The sequence below is a fragment of the Cupressus sempervirens genome, chromosome 3 (assembly GCF_028749045.1).
Source record: "Cupressus sempervirens isolate cs-2001-9-10 chromosome 3, ASM2874904v1, whole genome shotgun sequence".
NCBI lineage: Eukaryota > Viridiplantae > Streptophyta > Pinopsida > Cupressales > Cupressaceae > Cupressus > Cupressus sempervirens.
Genome location: NC_143120.1, coordinates 683162842 through 683178577, shown reverse-complemented (window position 1 = coordinate 683178577; position 15736 = coordinate 683162842). Strand labels below are relative to the sequence as shown.

At 36.7% G+C, this 15736-nt stretch overlaps 1 protein-coding gene across 2 annotated transcripts in view; it reads left to right on the top strand.

The window, feature by feature from the left end:
- The first annotated feature begins 883 nt into the window (after positions 1-883).
- LOC149568571 (Pseudouridine synthase family protein) overlaps positions 884-15736 on the top strand; it is a 213173-nt gene continuing 198320 nt past the window's right edge. The window contains exon 1 of one of the 2 annotated variants that reach the window (XM_089821466.1): positions 884-1167. In XM_089821466.1, coding sequence (XP_089677592.1) covers positions 919-1167 — 249 coding nt within the window. In that variant the 5' untranslated portion in view covers positions 884-918. The remainder of the gene's footprint in view (positions 1168-15736) is intronic. The other variant, XM_089821467.1, reaches the window with a different exon arrangement.

Here is a 15736-nt window from a genome sequence, read left to right as displayed (position 1 = left end):
TTTCTCCCTTCATCATAAGATATAAACTAGGTCAACATTATTTAACATTTAATATGTGTTTTTTTTTTAAATGACAAAAAAGACTAATATCAGATTTGATATATTTTCTAAACTTTAATAAATTTATCTTCACAAATAAATCTCGTGTTTAGTCTTATTATTAAAACCATGTTGAAAGATCATTTAAATATCGTATTAATGATTTCGATTTATTTGTATTTTTTTATTTTCTTTAATATATTTAAAAATAAAATGATTTTAGTTTTGAATCTTATACTCATTAAAATAATTTGATTTAATTTGGAATTAAATTTATAATATACAATATAATATGTCCTTTGAATTTCGATGAATTTCAAAGGTTAAGGTATATCTTTCCCTTATAAAGTCAATTTAAAAAATAAAATAGTCTTATTAAAATAATTTGACTTTTTAATAAATTAATAAAAAATATTTTTTATAAATAAAAGATCTTGTTTATTTAAATTATTTTCCAATTAAAAAATAATAATTTAATTGTTAAAATTTTAAAACAAAACTTAATCCAATTCCTATTTCAATTGTTGCAACCAAACATAGAATATGCATATTTCGACTACTCTTCTAGGTCAACCAAACACGTTCAAATGATATTCTAGAAATTATTTTAAGAATGCACGAATACCAGAAGAGAGCTTATTCGATAGAGATGAATTCTGCATTCGGCAATTCTTGCAACCAAATAGGCCTTTTGAACGAGCAGCTAATTCTTGCAACCAAATAGGCCTTTTGAACGAGCAGCTGCAAACAATTCTCATGACAGGCAGTGTTGATCGTCAAATTCATCCCCACAAAAAAGTTTCAATCGAATTTTAGAACAGAAAGGTTTTTTATTGTGTACTTACCGCCCAACACTGAGAGGAACAGTGTTTCTTCTCTATGTCTACACAAAGCACACAAATAAATGCCATTAACAGTTATAGGAAGCGGTGCCTCGAGTGTGATTTGCGAAGCATGAATACACCAAAATTATTGCAGGAAGAAGCTGAAACAGGGCAGGCAAATAAAAAGATGAGCCTTAGGTCGGCGGGGGTTCAAAGGTACCTCGTTGCAGTCGAATACATTGGCACAAACTTTGTTGGTTTCCAGAAACAACCTAATGGCAGGACAGTTCAAGACACGCTCGAAGTAAGTATGTATATTTACAATTTATACCCCATCAATAGTTTTTGCTTTTATTCAAATTGTTTCCTTCCTAAGTACGGGCTCATACTTTTGGCTTGAACGTGATCGGTCAAATTCACCTAAGGTTTGTACGTGATACTGCCTACATGGTATACTAATCTCAGTTTGATATCATTTTACAAAAAGCAATTCTGGCCTTGAATTCAGTAACACAGATTGACACATTCTGTCAAATTGAGCCAGGCTTGCAAGGGCATATTTAGGTATCGCAATTTCAATTGTATGTGTTAGTTTACAAAATTTGACGATGGGTCTGGATGCAATAGCAATAGCAGAGATTTATCTATGACGTCAAGTTCACCCAGGGCTTATAATTGGCCTAGTTTGTTGACGTATCCCAATCTCAGTTAAATGTATCAATTATAATTTATTTGGTTCAAGAGATTGAATTTAAAAGATTGAAGCATCAAATTATTATTATGGGGATCCAAGTTCAAATTCTCGATCTTCCCTAATTGACTTCTAGTGTGGAGGTGGTTTGTAGATAATTGGGTTTCCGACTCTTTATCTTCCATAGGTTGTTTGAAATGAGTTAATACTTAATTATTGTTGTGCTCGCAAGAGCTTGTATTGGTTCCGTCTTGATGCTTCTATAAACAGAATGTTTGTAAATGATGAGCAATGTGAAATAAAAAGTTACTTTTTGCTTGGATGCAATGGCAAAGTGTAATCTATTTTATGGTATCATTAGTTGACTCATGCCAATCTCACAGCTAATTTTACAGTTTTCTTAGATTGCATAGTTAAAGCCAACGGGGTGGATGAGGTTGCACTTGGCCCGAAATGTAGAGGCACATCACAACCACATTGGACTTTCTACTTTGTATCTCTTTTGGAGATTTGAAGTTTCCTATGATTCTTCTTGCTTTTCTATTAGAGCTTATACCAATTGATGCATTCCCCCTCGATGAGTTAAAGATAACTTGTTGATTTTGGTATAGGTTTGGGTAAGTGAATCAAACCCTATTATGATGCTACAACAATTTTTTTGGTATGGGAATATATATATATGTATTGATGTACGTACACACACACATGCACACACATATATGTTAAATTAAGCACAGTGATTTGAATCCTTAATTGACATTAAATAGAATATCTAAATATCTTATAATATTGTTCAAATTGCTTTTGGATTTGATTGTGTTATGTTTTTTGCATCAATGTTTCAGAGCAAACTCTGTGATCCATCATTTTCTTTCTTTTGCTCTTTATCATTCATCCTGATGATGGATTACAAAGTGTGATCTGAAATGATGATGCAAAAAAACACTAACACAATCGAATCCAATAGTAATTTAAAGATTAACTATGGATTGTGGAGATCTACTTGCTCTTACCTTATAATATCATATTCATAATTTACAAAAATGATATCTCAAGTTTAATGCCCTTTTCAAATTTGCCTCGAATCACAATTGCAACAAATTAGGGTTAGGGTTACATCTTAGCAAGTAAATATTTCTTTCAATAGAGAAATCGGCAATTTCTCGAGAATATTAAAAATGACTTAAATTTAATTAAAAATGCATTTTATTTTCTCACAAAATTCATTAAGTAGATGCATGTAATGAGTAAACAAACCAAACAAGCTGATCTAGATATATGGAAATGCAATAAGTAACAAAATCTTATCCTCATATGGAATGTCGATGTAGTCAGAGACTCTGAACTCTGAAGAAAACTACAAATAGTGAAATGTCTTTGTAAAAATATAAATACAAATTTCAAGTTCAATATGAAACTAGTCCCCACTTTCATCTTCCCCTTCCCACTAGTTCTAGTCAAAACTATGGGAGAGGGAGGGGGTCTAGCAGCTCTAGCCGTAGTAGTTGTTTGTGCTGGTGCTGGTGCTGGTGCTGGGGCTGGTGCTGGCCCTGGCCCTGGCAATGACTCCTTAATCTCCTCATCCGCACTATCATTGTACTCACTGTTAGTGTCCTCGCTCTCACTGCCCTCCTCCTGAATGTCATCTAGTCCTCGTGTAAAACTCTCCTCCATAGCCTGCCTCTCCAATTCATATATGTCATCCTCGGTGAACAATGAAGGCTGCTCCTGTGTTGTCCAATCACCAAAAGGATCCATTTCATCCAGATCAAGTGGCTTAGCTGGTGATGAATCTACCTTTCGTATGCACAATTTGAGGTTATAATACGCAAAGACAAGGTCATTTAGGCGTTTCTGTGCCAACTTGTTGCTCTTCTTTTTGGGAATGGATTCAAACAAGATCCAATTATGCTCATGACTGGATGACCTACATGGCTGACATAAGATGCGAAGAGCAAGTTTTTGCAGATTTGTACATTTCCACCCCAATTTCACCACCAAGCATTTGCAAGATAAATATTAAAGAGTTAGAAAGTGAGGTGAGGACAAGTTTTTGTAGCTTAGTATTTATATATATCATTGTAACTATCATTGTTTATATATAAATTGAATTGACATCTAATATAACGATGGCATAATAATAATATGGATTATCGACAGATTAGTCACCGACATGGCTGACAGTATTATTTTGAATGAGATAGTCATGGAAGTCATGACCATGATGAGTCGTGACTCCACGTTGGAATCACAACTCACTGGGGACATGATTTCATGATGGGTCTATTCTAATCTATATAATACAGTGGAAACCTGCAGTAATCACACTCTGCAAACATATAACAGGAAACAGTCCTCAAAGTATGTGATTTTCTGCCAACACTACATGTGATCTCCTGTCAACACTATTGATATATAGTCTGCAATCAGGCCATTAAATAGACATAGATATATTACAGTCTGCAATCAGACTGATATACATAACTATTAAATATCATCTTGATAAATAGTATCAAGATTATATATAGAAAATTAAACATATATTAAATTAATCTGATCATCGAATTTAACAATCTTCACTGCCATGATTTTATTTTTTATCCATTGTGCTTTCTCAGTGTCATCAGAAGGTTCAGCTACATCAGAATGCATGTAGTCAAGATAATTCTCTTCAAGCGCGATTAGAATTCTAAATTTCTGTGATGAGAAATTCAATGATCCATCCAATCTGTGTTCAACTTTCAGACCATTCACCATTATAGAAGCCTGAAACACACAAATTGAAAGTAGAGCAAAGAGTAATAACTTATAGAGTCTGGTTCTGGATTGCTTCCTCAGACACACTTTGATACCATGTTAAATTTGAACCAGAATGCATAAACAAACAAAGAATTGAAACTCAAAGCACAAATGATCAGAGAACATGAGGCCTTATCCTGGGAAAACACTCCACTTAAGGGTGTAAATCCCAGCCCACAAAATATAGATCCTTTATTATATGCAATCATCAAATTTAGAGTTCTCGAAATTTCTGATTGTTAGCAGTGAGCACTAAACAATCAACCCTTCAATGTTATACAATGTTCAATCACTTAGCTATGCAAACAGAAAATATAACATCCTTCAAGTATGTCACAGATACTATAGTCAATAATATTAAATTATTCACTCACCAAAATCTTTAAACTGCACACTCAGAAATCATGTCAATTCTGAGAATGAAGATTTTCAATCTTTCTACTGTAATACATCAACAAAAAATCTTCCGCAACAAATAAACTCTATTCGTTGAATACAAAAGAACAAAAATGATTCATCACACTGAATTGACGATAATCAAGACACCAGGTAAGACACGAGAATACTCAGCAATTTCCATCGAAGAGTTTGAATAATCAAACCACCCACCATTCCAAAAATGATGCATGATATAATCAAACCCGAATAGTTTTCTATTGTTGAATACAAAGGAATGCACATTGTTAAACAATGAACTGACAATATTGAAGAGTCAGGCATCTCCATGCAAGCCATAATGTGAGCCACCTCATACACGATGAAGACATAATGCCATGCTACCCCAAATCCCCCGATCACAAGGTAACACTTGTAACCGCTAGAGAAAGAAGGGTCAATGCTGTTAGATAGAAATCCACAATAAGTGTAAACAGCTCAATGTCAAACATAATGACATCATACAGTGAGTGGTCTACCAGTACTTTGGCTATGCCAACAAAAGCAAAAAGAATTGTGAGAATGCGGGTGTATGTGGTATTCCTAACTATGCTTCCTTGAACCTCTATACTCTCCATAGGATCCATCAATGACCTGAAATGTGGACAATTTAAACACTATTAGTTATGAGATATCAACTATCACCTATCGAGATACAACATGATTATTTGCTAGCCTCATTGCATTAAGAAGTCAATTATTTATTCAAATACAACAAGGAGTACCAACTACTAAGGATCATAAGCCCATAATGAACAAACTACAATAATGTGTCATTCTACTCCATGTAATCTATCTATACCAATGAAAGCATAATACTGATTCCATTTGTCTATATGTATACACACATGTATGTGTATATGTATGTGCACACACATGTATGTATGTACGTACACACACATGTATGTATGCATGTATGCACGTACACACACATGTATGTATGTATGTATGTATGTACGTACACACACATGTATGTATGTATGTACGTACACACACATGAATGTATGTATGTATGTATGCATGTACACACATGTATAAATGTACAGACACATGTATGTTATGTACACATACACATGTACAAACTATAACCTGAATTTGGGTTTTTATGAATGTGTTTTAATAAACCGTTGGGTCCGCTGAAACTGAGGCTCGTCTTTTAGAAGATGAAAAGGAGCATTGTTGGCAGTGGGAATAGAGTTTCTTTCTGCATTGATCTATACATAGTTTATGACCTCATAAACTATGTATAGTTGATGTATACATAGTTTAGTTGCTTATTTCATGGGCATGATTTGCATTGATCTCATTACTGAGCACATATTTACTTGTGATATTGCTATCAGGATTTTAACTGTGATTTTTGAGTCAAACTCATTGACCCATGTTTCATGAGTAGTGATTCAACATGAATCCATCTCTCATGAGAATAAATGGAACACTTAGCACTCATTGGATCTAGGTGATGCTCACAAGGGTGACTCAAAAATCACACAGTTAAAATCCTGATAGCAATATCACAATTTGACTTGCTGTGGAAATTATCTCCTACTTATCACATATTTACTGTTTTCCTAAGCAGATTCGAAACAAATTGTTACAACATATATTGGACTGTTTTGCTAAACAGATTTGAACCATGATAAACTATGTATAGGTCAACTATGTATAGATAAAAGCCATGATTTTCATTGAGCTTCCATGTATACTACATAAATATAGGACAGACATCCATACATAGTTTATGAGGTGGCTGCGTTTAATGGTATTGCATTGATCTCTACATAGTTTATAACCTCATAAGTATGTTGAATGATTTTGCATGGATCAATACATACTTGATATATCCATAGTTTAGTTGTTTGTTTCATTGGCATGATTCACTTTGATTAATGGTATTGCATTGATCTTTCACAACACTATACTAGAACTCATTAGTGAGCACAGATTGACTATTTTGCTAAATAGATTCTAAACAAACTGTTACAACATATATTGACTATTTTGCTAAACAGATTCGAAACAAATAGTTACAGCATATATTGTCTGTTTTGCTAAGCAGATAGCAGATAGAAATAGAATCATGATATGGCTATTATGATTGGCACTATGATATATACAGCTAATCACATGAGCACATACTGGAATTCATTATTGAGCACATATTAATTATGTATAGATAAAAGTCATGATTGCCATTGATGTATACATAGTTGATCCATACATAGTTTATGACTTGGCTCTATTTAATGGTATTGCATTCATCTCTCACAACACTATACGAGAACTCATTACTGGCAAGAAACTGTTACAAAGTTTAGTTGTTCATTTCACTGGTATTGATCTCTCACGACACTATATTGGAATTTATTAGTGAGCACATATTGACTATTTTGCTAAACAGATTTGAAACAAACAGCCAGAAATTGTTACAAAGTTTAGTTGTTCATTTCACTAGTATTGATCTCTCACAGCACTATACTGGAATTTATTAGTGAGCACATATTGACTATTTTGCTAAACAGATTTGAAACAAACAGTTACCACATATATTGACTAAATTGCTAAGCAGATAGCAGATATAAATAGAACCATGATAAACTATGTATAGGTCAGCTATGTATAGATAAAAGCTATTGATATGCTATAAATTTCATTGCTATGGGTACAGAAAATCAAAACTTTAACTATGATATATATAGGTAATCAGAGTTAATGGCGTAAGCACATACTGGAACTCATTCCTGAGCATATATTAACTATTTTTCTAAGCAGACCTGCAACAAACTGTTACCGTTTGAATGAACACAAAAAACCCAAAAAAAAACCCAATATGCAAAGGTGGGTGGGAGAAGAGAATTGTTCAAAGCCGCCGCCGCCGTTGTTCAAAGTGGAGAAACGAGCTGTGTTCAAAGCGGCGGCCGCCGCCGCCATCCAAAGCAGAGAAACCCTAGCAAACGCCATGACCACAACCCAGCAAATGCCACGGCCACAGCAAACACCACAAACCCTCGTCTTCCCACAACACAACAACAAAACAGCACAAACCCTCATCTTCCCACAACAACACAACAAAACAGCGGCGAATGCACTTTTGCTCTTGCAAAAACCTAAGGCGGATTCCGCGGACCCGACGGTTTATTCAAACCCATTCATAAAAACCCAAATTCGGGTTTTCATTTCAACTTCCACCTATTTCTTGGAAGATGTTTCTTCCATTTTTGGAGCAAAATTGACATAAGAAAACAGAAACCGGGTTTTGCGTTTGATGATCCAAAGCTCTTTTTTTCCTCCATAACTAGGTTTTGGCCCTTGAAACCCTATTCCGCGCCGCTTCTTCCCGTAACCAAACGGGGCCACAAAGAAAACCTTTAACCTTGATTGCTGCTTTCAGATAATTATGGTTGCTGTTCTTAAGAAAATTGTTTGGTGGCTTTCATAATAGCATTGCTGCACATTACTATATCACTGCTGTCTTAACCTTTATCTCTGCTCATTACTTTGTCATTGCTGCTTGCTACTTATATCGTCTTATATGCTTGCTACTAGTTTGTCATCTATTTAATTATTTTATATTTTAAATTTATTATTATATCCTATTTGAGAAAAGGGACATTACATCAAGTCTCAGAATTTTCATTGCACAGTAAGAATTCCAACTACAATCAACATTTAATATTCATGTTTTACTCATCAGAAGCATCAAGGTAAACATTTGGTTCAATTTGATTTGAACCATTCCTACTAGCTATGTCAAGTGCAAAAGATGCCTCGCCTATAGAGACCTGGGCGAGTAGTGTAAATGTAGCATCGAGATTAGCATGCTCAAGGGCTAGATCCCAATTTTTTGTCATACCTTCATGGCATTCAAATTTCTTAGATGACAAGCAAGGTTACCAGGAGACAGTTTACTTAGAGACGTCATTTTTTTTATACGTTAAATTTAATAATTTTAGAAAATAACATGACATAGAACTTTGAAAGAAAGAACAACAAATAACACTAACTTTTAAGTTTAAATTCACAAATGTCAAATGACATCCTGTCAAAGAGTTCAAAACTCACACTAAATATTTCAATGTTTCATATTAGATTGTAATTACATATTGAAATCCAAAATATTGATAGTTCAATGGCAAATGCTAATATCCAAACAAAAGACAAAAATCAGAAATTTATCATTTATGTTGCCATGTTTTGATCATCCATATCAAAATCCTCAACTAGGATGCTATCCAAATACTCATCACTCTCTAACTCAAGTTCTTCTGATGGTAGTATAAGTGGGGTCAATTCATTAAGGCCATTTGGTTCAACCAATTCATCCCCCGTGGCTGCAACTTCTCCATCATGTGCACGTTAGCCCCCGTTTTGCTGAAGGACCTTCCATGTACCCAAGATCAACACGGAGAGAAGATAAAGAGTGCTATGAATGTAGATTAACTTCTTTGCTTTCTTTGATCCTAGTCGATTCTGCTTTTGTTAATAAATAAAACCATAAGTACTCAAATTTCTCTCACAAGATGAAGAGCTACTACTTGTGAGAGCAATTTGATTGCAAGTGATTGCAATTCAGGTGTTTCACCTCCATGGTTCGATCACCACTCTAAGGGGCCGTTTGGCTGTTGGCATTAGCAAATGCTGCCTTTGCCTTATATCCGGAAATTGTTAGATGCTGGATTTGTTAATTCGGAATTGGGTCTTGGGAAAATAGTTGGACCCATTTGGTTCACCCTAGAATTTGATGGGGAAGATGTTTTTCTGTGTTTGGTTCTACAAAACTAAAATTGAAATTTGAATTGGAATTGGAACATTTTGAAGACATTTTGATTTGATTCAATTTGTATGAACATTTTGAAGAAATCATGTGGTCCAAAATGAGCATTCTATGACACTTGAGTAGAATTCTAGATTCCATACTAGCTATTATCCACTAATACCAATCAATAGGAAAATCTAAATCAGACTGTCAATTTTCGATACCTTAGAATACTTGACTATAAATCTAGTATCCGCTATTACCATACCAATCAATAGGAGAATTTGAAACCATTAAGCCTTGAAATTCAATTGGTAGTTAACAATGGGAAATAAAACAGAGCAAAGAGTCTTTTATGGAGACAATGGCGTGCAAGAAACACAAGTTGCAACTGATCAGAAAAACCTTCTAAAAAACATAGAATCGTCAATTCAGGACATATATAAATTCTAACTTTAGCTCTAAATAGGTTGTACATTGGGAAGTACATCATGGCAGAGCAAGGGATAAAGCCTAAAAATAAATAAATATTATCTTCCAAAGCCATTTTCTATATGGAGTTGGATGCAATGACTCACAGAAGAACAAAAAGCGCAAACATAGCAGTTTATATCAAGCTTCTTCTAAATGAGAGCAATTGAGAAGTTGTGTATAGAATCATGACATTTTCAACAAGTGATTTGTTGTGGGCAATAACTTTTTTGGTGATTAAGGGCGTGTGGGCTCATTCTGATACTATCAATAAGGCTCAGTCTGAAACTGGGTATAATTGTGCACACTAAATAAACTGTTTCACCTTGAGGCTCCACCCTACCATCCAACCCTAACATAAAGAATAAAAATAAGTCCAGAAAAACTAATTAGCCCAGAAAACAATGAAATAAGATGAAGTGCATTTGCTTGAGAGTTTTTGTTGAGCGGAAAAAAATAAATTCAAAATGTAATTCCAATTCCAATCCTCATTTCAGACCAAAATGGGAATTCAAAACTCATATTCCGATTCCGGTTTGACACTATAAGATTCCAGCCCTTAATCTGATTTAAGACATCAAATTTTTTACACTTGGAATTTCAACAAACAATTGATGTGCAACCTGGACGCTGGGCATGCTAACACTACTGCACTATTCTTCCTAATGTTATTTTCCAAATTTATTTTAAGGAAAGGGCTACCCACACATCTATTAAATATCTCCAAAGACTTGCATTATTGGTAGCTCAAGGTCGTTAGTGTGCATAGCAAGAATGGAGTCTCAAATTCACAATGACATTGTTGGTGTAAATAAATATTTACTTATTACACTTACTTAAGTTTACTTAGGTTAATGCATTATTTTATTATTTTTATTTATGAGACACTTAGGAGTTCGCACACCTTTTGAGTTGTCATGTAGACAACACAGGAGTACGCAACTCTATTTAAGCACATGGTGTCTACAACACTGTTTTGCGTGTCACACCCTTGTAGGCTTATCCTCTTATCACCACACTTACTTCCGTGCTTAATGGAGGATAACCCATATCTGGTGGACATGTGCTTGGTTGTATGACACATCATGGCGCTAGTTACGAGACATTCGAGATGTATCTCAGAGGCCTTTATATACAGGCACTCCTAGTGTACTCTCATGAACAAGTTATTGAATACATTGTTATTCTGATCATACTCTCTCTCTTTTGGTCTACTGTGTGCTTGTATTTGAGTTCTTAGTTCCAGGGTGAATTTTGTCCTCAGGCAAATTCTTACATGGTATCAGAGCTTCTTGGAGATTTTCTCATCACAAGCCGTTCGAGACCTCTTGCTTGCTTCATCACCTTAGCTCGAATCCAGAGTGCTACAGAAATTGGGAGTGTCCAGTGCCAGATCTGACCTCGCCATTGCGTCCGAAACGCTGAACCGGTGAAAATTGACTATAAACTTGGCTACTTTGGCTCAAAGTCGACCGCGAGGCAAATTTTTTTTGCAAATTGGACCTCGGAGGCCCTGATTTGCAGTATGGGTATGATCTTATTTTTAGATTTGTAATTTAATTTTTCGGATTTGAATTTATTTTCTCTGTATTACCTGTATTTCCGCCATATTTTTCTTGCAAATTTTCGAAATTTTTTTTAGCCCTATGGGTTGGTAGTAGAGAATTTTTTTGAGCAAAACCGGGCTGTGAGCTCCCGGCCCTGCAATTTTTTATTTGTGGCAGGAGGACTTTTTTTCTTAAGCATAGATAGTATTCTGCATCAATAATCAGATCGGACCGTACCACTCATGCAGTGGGCACATCATAATTTTCGACTGTACAATCTGGCAATACCTCCCTCAAACCTGACAGCCTTGAATCCGGCAACAATCACCGGCGTAAGCTCTTTGTTTAATGGTCTGCGGTGCATTTTTTTTATACACCCAAAGGTGCAAACCCACAACAATGTGGGACCAAGGAGTTTTGATCCCGGCGGCCGCATCAACCATCCGGCGTTGCAGACTTTAGATCCCGCCCGCAGGGTTCGGCGTCTAACTCCGACGTCGCAGTCAGATCTTGCCGAGGCACGGACATCCGGCAATTTGCGTGTTTATTGGTAGATTTCATTTTCGGCAGTGAGTTTTGAGGACTCTCTCGCTGCTACGTTTCCGACATCGGCATCGGCATCCATGTTTTCGGCGCCATTTCCCGTTTTCCGGCTGCGGTGACAGTCCCTTTTCTTGCAGATCCCGTGCACTGTTGAACTCCGGCGAACGCTGTTTCCACGTTTCCCGGCGTCAGCACTGAATTACCTCGGCAACTGCGCAAGTAAAACTGGCGCGATTCGTATTTACTAGCAGTTGTTTCGCAAAACCCGAATCATGGTTTTCGGCAAGCGGTTTTAACTGATAACGGTGGTTTCAAAGTTTTCAAAACCCGCATTGGAAAATTCCTCCCGCCTAGCACCTAAACTTTCTTCTGCCGACTGTTTTCTCACACGGAGGTGTCCACGTCAACTGACTGCCACAGTATAGTTCCGGTATGGCCACGTCACCCGTGGACAGCCGACCTTTGCCACGCAAGCATTCCATACGTTCTGTACAATACGGACACACTGAGTCACCTGCCACGTCAGCACAGGGCTTACATTTTTGCTGACGTCATCTTTTCTCAATTTTAAATTTGACGGTCGTTTGACCATCATTTTCAAGTGTTCTTTAACTGCGTTGACAGCCGTTTGACTGTCTAATTTAGACTCACAGTTTCTCCTCCAGACCCCTCTCCAGATTGCTTTTCAATTTGGTAGCCTGACTCTGAGAGCCAATAACTTGAACATCCGGACTCCGATTCAGGTGCAATTTTTTTTGAAATCAGGTAAAATTTCCTGAAATTTTCAGTGGTGGTGTTGTTTTCTAGTTTTAGTGCACAGATTTTGCAAAAATTGCATTTTTTGGCGACTGTACCTACATAATCCTGCATTTTGCAACTTCAGAAGCTCCGTACGAGCACATCTGGTCACTTTTTCAGGTTCCATTTTTTTTGAAAGTGTGTATTTTTTCGTCTACTTTCCAGATTTGAAGTCAAATTCTAGGGTTGTGTGGACCAATTTCTCACTTTCAGAATTAGGCCTTCTTTGGCATTGTAAAGCTTTGATTTTTTTCAGAATTGTTGTAAAACTAAGCTATAGTGCTTAAGTGACAGATTTAAGCCTCATAAGGTAGTTGTAAAAGCAAAATCAGAAAGTCCACTTTGTTCATTTTGACAAGTGGCCTGTTGTAAACGCACTACTTATAAAGTGCCAAAGCATCTTTTTTGGGGGGGTCTTTTGATTGAGTGAAAGGGGGGGGTGTGTACCATGTTTCTAGTGTCTCTATTTTGTGCTCTTTCATTTTCTGCATCATGGGTTTTAAATGTCCTCCTTTAACTTCATGCAACTATTCTACATGGAAAGATATTGCATGGAGTAGATTAATGGAAAAAGGATATAGTTTGTATGTTGATGGTACAATTACCAAACCTACTGATTCTAAAGAACTCATTGATTGGCAAAGACAAGACTGACAAGCTTTAGGTGTTATCAGGAGTTGTGTACATGGGGATTTTCTCTTTCACATTAAAAATTGTTCAGAATCTAAGGAAGCTTGGGATAAACTTGAACAGTTGTATGGTAAAGTGGATGAAGAAAAGGGATTTCAGATTGAAGATGATCTACTTCTCTTGGATCCTAAAAATTATGACACAATTCAGGATTACATCATCAAAGTTAATGAGTATAGGGCACTTCTTAAAGATTGTGGAAATCCCATAAAGGATGATAGGTTGATTCATCACATCCTGAAGAAGCTACCTTCTGAGTACGCTAACTTTGTTTTGAGTTTTAATACTCATAGGTTAACCATGGGATCTGCTTACCAGAAGCCTTCCTTTGATGGATTTGCAGACATGTTGATTGTTGAACAATCTCACTTGGTGGATTTTGGACTTCTCAAGTCATCCAAGACCAAAGCCTTGGTGGCTAGTGATGATTCCAAATCAAGTCAAGGGGGAAAAAGAAACAACAAGAAGAAGCAGTGGAAGTAGAAAACACAATCTGAGACACAACAATCCTCCTCTCAACAAGGCGTTTCTTTTTCAAACCAGAAGGGAAGTAATGAAAAGAAGGAAAAACTCTTTTGTGCATACTGCAAAAAGCCAAATCATGACGAGCATCATTGCAAGACAAAAAGAATCGATGAGTTAGAAAATCTACTCAAGAAGAACAAGATTCAAGTGCCAGGTACTTCCAAGGATTCTACTCCAACCTCTTCAAAGGGTAAACGTCAAGCACTTATGGCAAACACAAATTCTTCTTCGGAATGGATACTTGACTCAGGTGCCTCCTACCACATGAGTTCTTCAAAGAAAGACTTTTCTTCGTTGAAGTAGTCAAAGGTACCACACATCTTCGTAGGAGATGATGCTAAGATGGAAGTTGAAGGGAAAGGAAATGTAGAAATTGAAGATGGGGAATTCAAAGATGTTCTCTATGTTCCAAATCTAATTTCCAATCTCCTATCAGTTTACCAAATCAGTCACCTTGGAGATGGTCATAAGGTTGAGTTCCTTCCCGATTCAGTGATGGTGCGAAGTCTTAGAGATGATTCATTGGTAGCAGTTGGGAAAGTCAATTATGGCAAGAGGTTATACTCGTTCTCCCACTTTGTGCCTAAGAGTCCTTCTCAAGCCTTGTTAACTCACTCTACTTCAAACAACTTATGGCATGAGCGGTTTGGTCACCTTGACTTCCGCTCTCTTCAGCAACTTTGCTCAAAACACATGGTCAAAGGTCTACCCAACATCAGCTTTTCTAAGGGAGAGTGTTCATCTTGTTCAGTGGATATGAATCTCAAGGAGAAGTATGATAAAGGGAAGTCTTCTCGAGCTCCAGTTGTTCTTCAGTTAGTTCACATGGTGTTAGCAGGACCCTTTGCAGTGACTTCAGTCAGCCAAGGCCGCTACATACTCATATTTGTTGATGACTTTTCGAGATTCACTTGGGTCTTCTTTCTTCATCATAAGAATGAAGTGGTTCATAAGCTTCAAGACTTCAAGACTCATGTTGAACACAAGTCAAGGAAAGCCATCAAAGTATTAAGGGTGGACAATGAGAACAGATATGTCGACAGAAGACTTAAGAACTTTTGTAGAATTGAGGGGATTGATCTTCAGAACTCACCAGCATTCAGTCCGCACAAGACAGATGTTGTAGCTATGAGGATTAGGACTCTCAAGACCATGGCAAGTTGCATGATTAAGGCCAAGTCTCTTGATCCTACATTAGAAGTTGAAGCCATTAGCAGTGCTACTCACTTACTTAACAGGTCTCCTCATCCAGCCTTAGATGGCAAGACTCCTTTTGAGGCATGGTGTGGTAGAAAACTAGTTGTGAGTCATCTTAGAGTCTTCGGTTGTCCAACATGGGCTAACCTATCTTCCAGGAGTTGCAAGGCACCGACACCTAGGCCTTGTACCTTTATCGGTTATGAAGACAATGTGAAGGCTTACAGACTAATGGATCTAGAGACTCATGAGACTTTTGTGGAGAAGGATGTTCACTTTGAGGAAAGTTCTCCCAACTTATCCTCTACTCCTCTCCGCACTTCATATACAGTGGAAACTGATAGTGACACTAGCGATAGTGCTTCAACAGGTTTAGACACGTGGGGTTCTATCGACAGTTGCAGTGAGAGGTCACATCAGT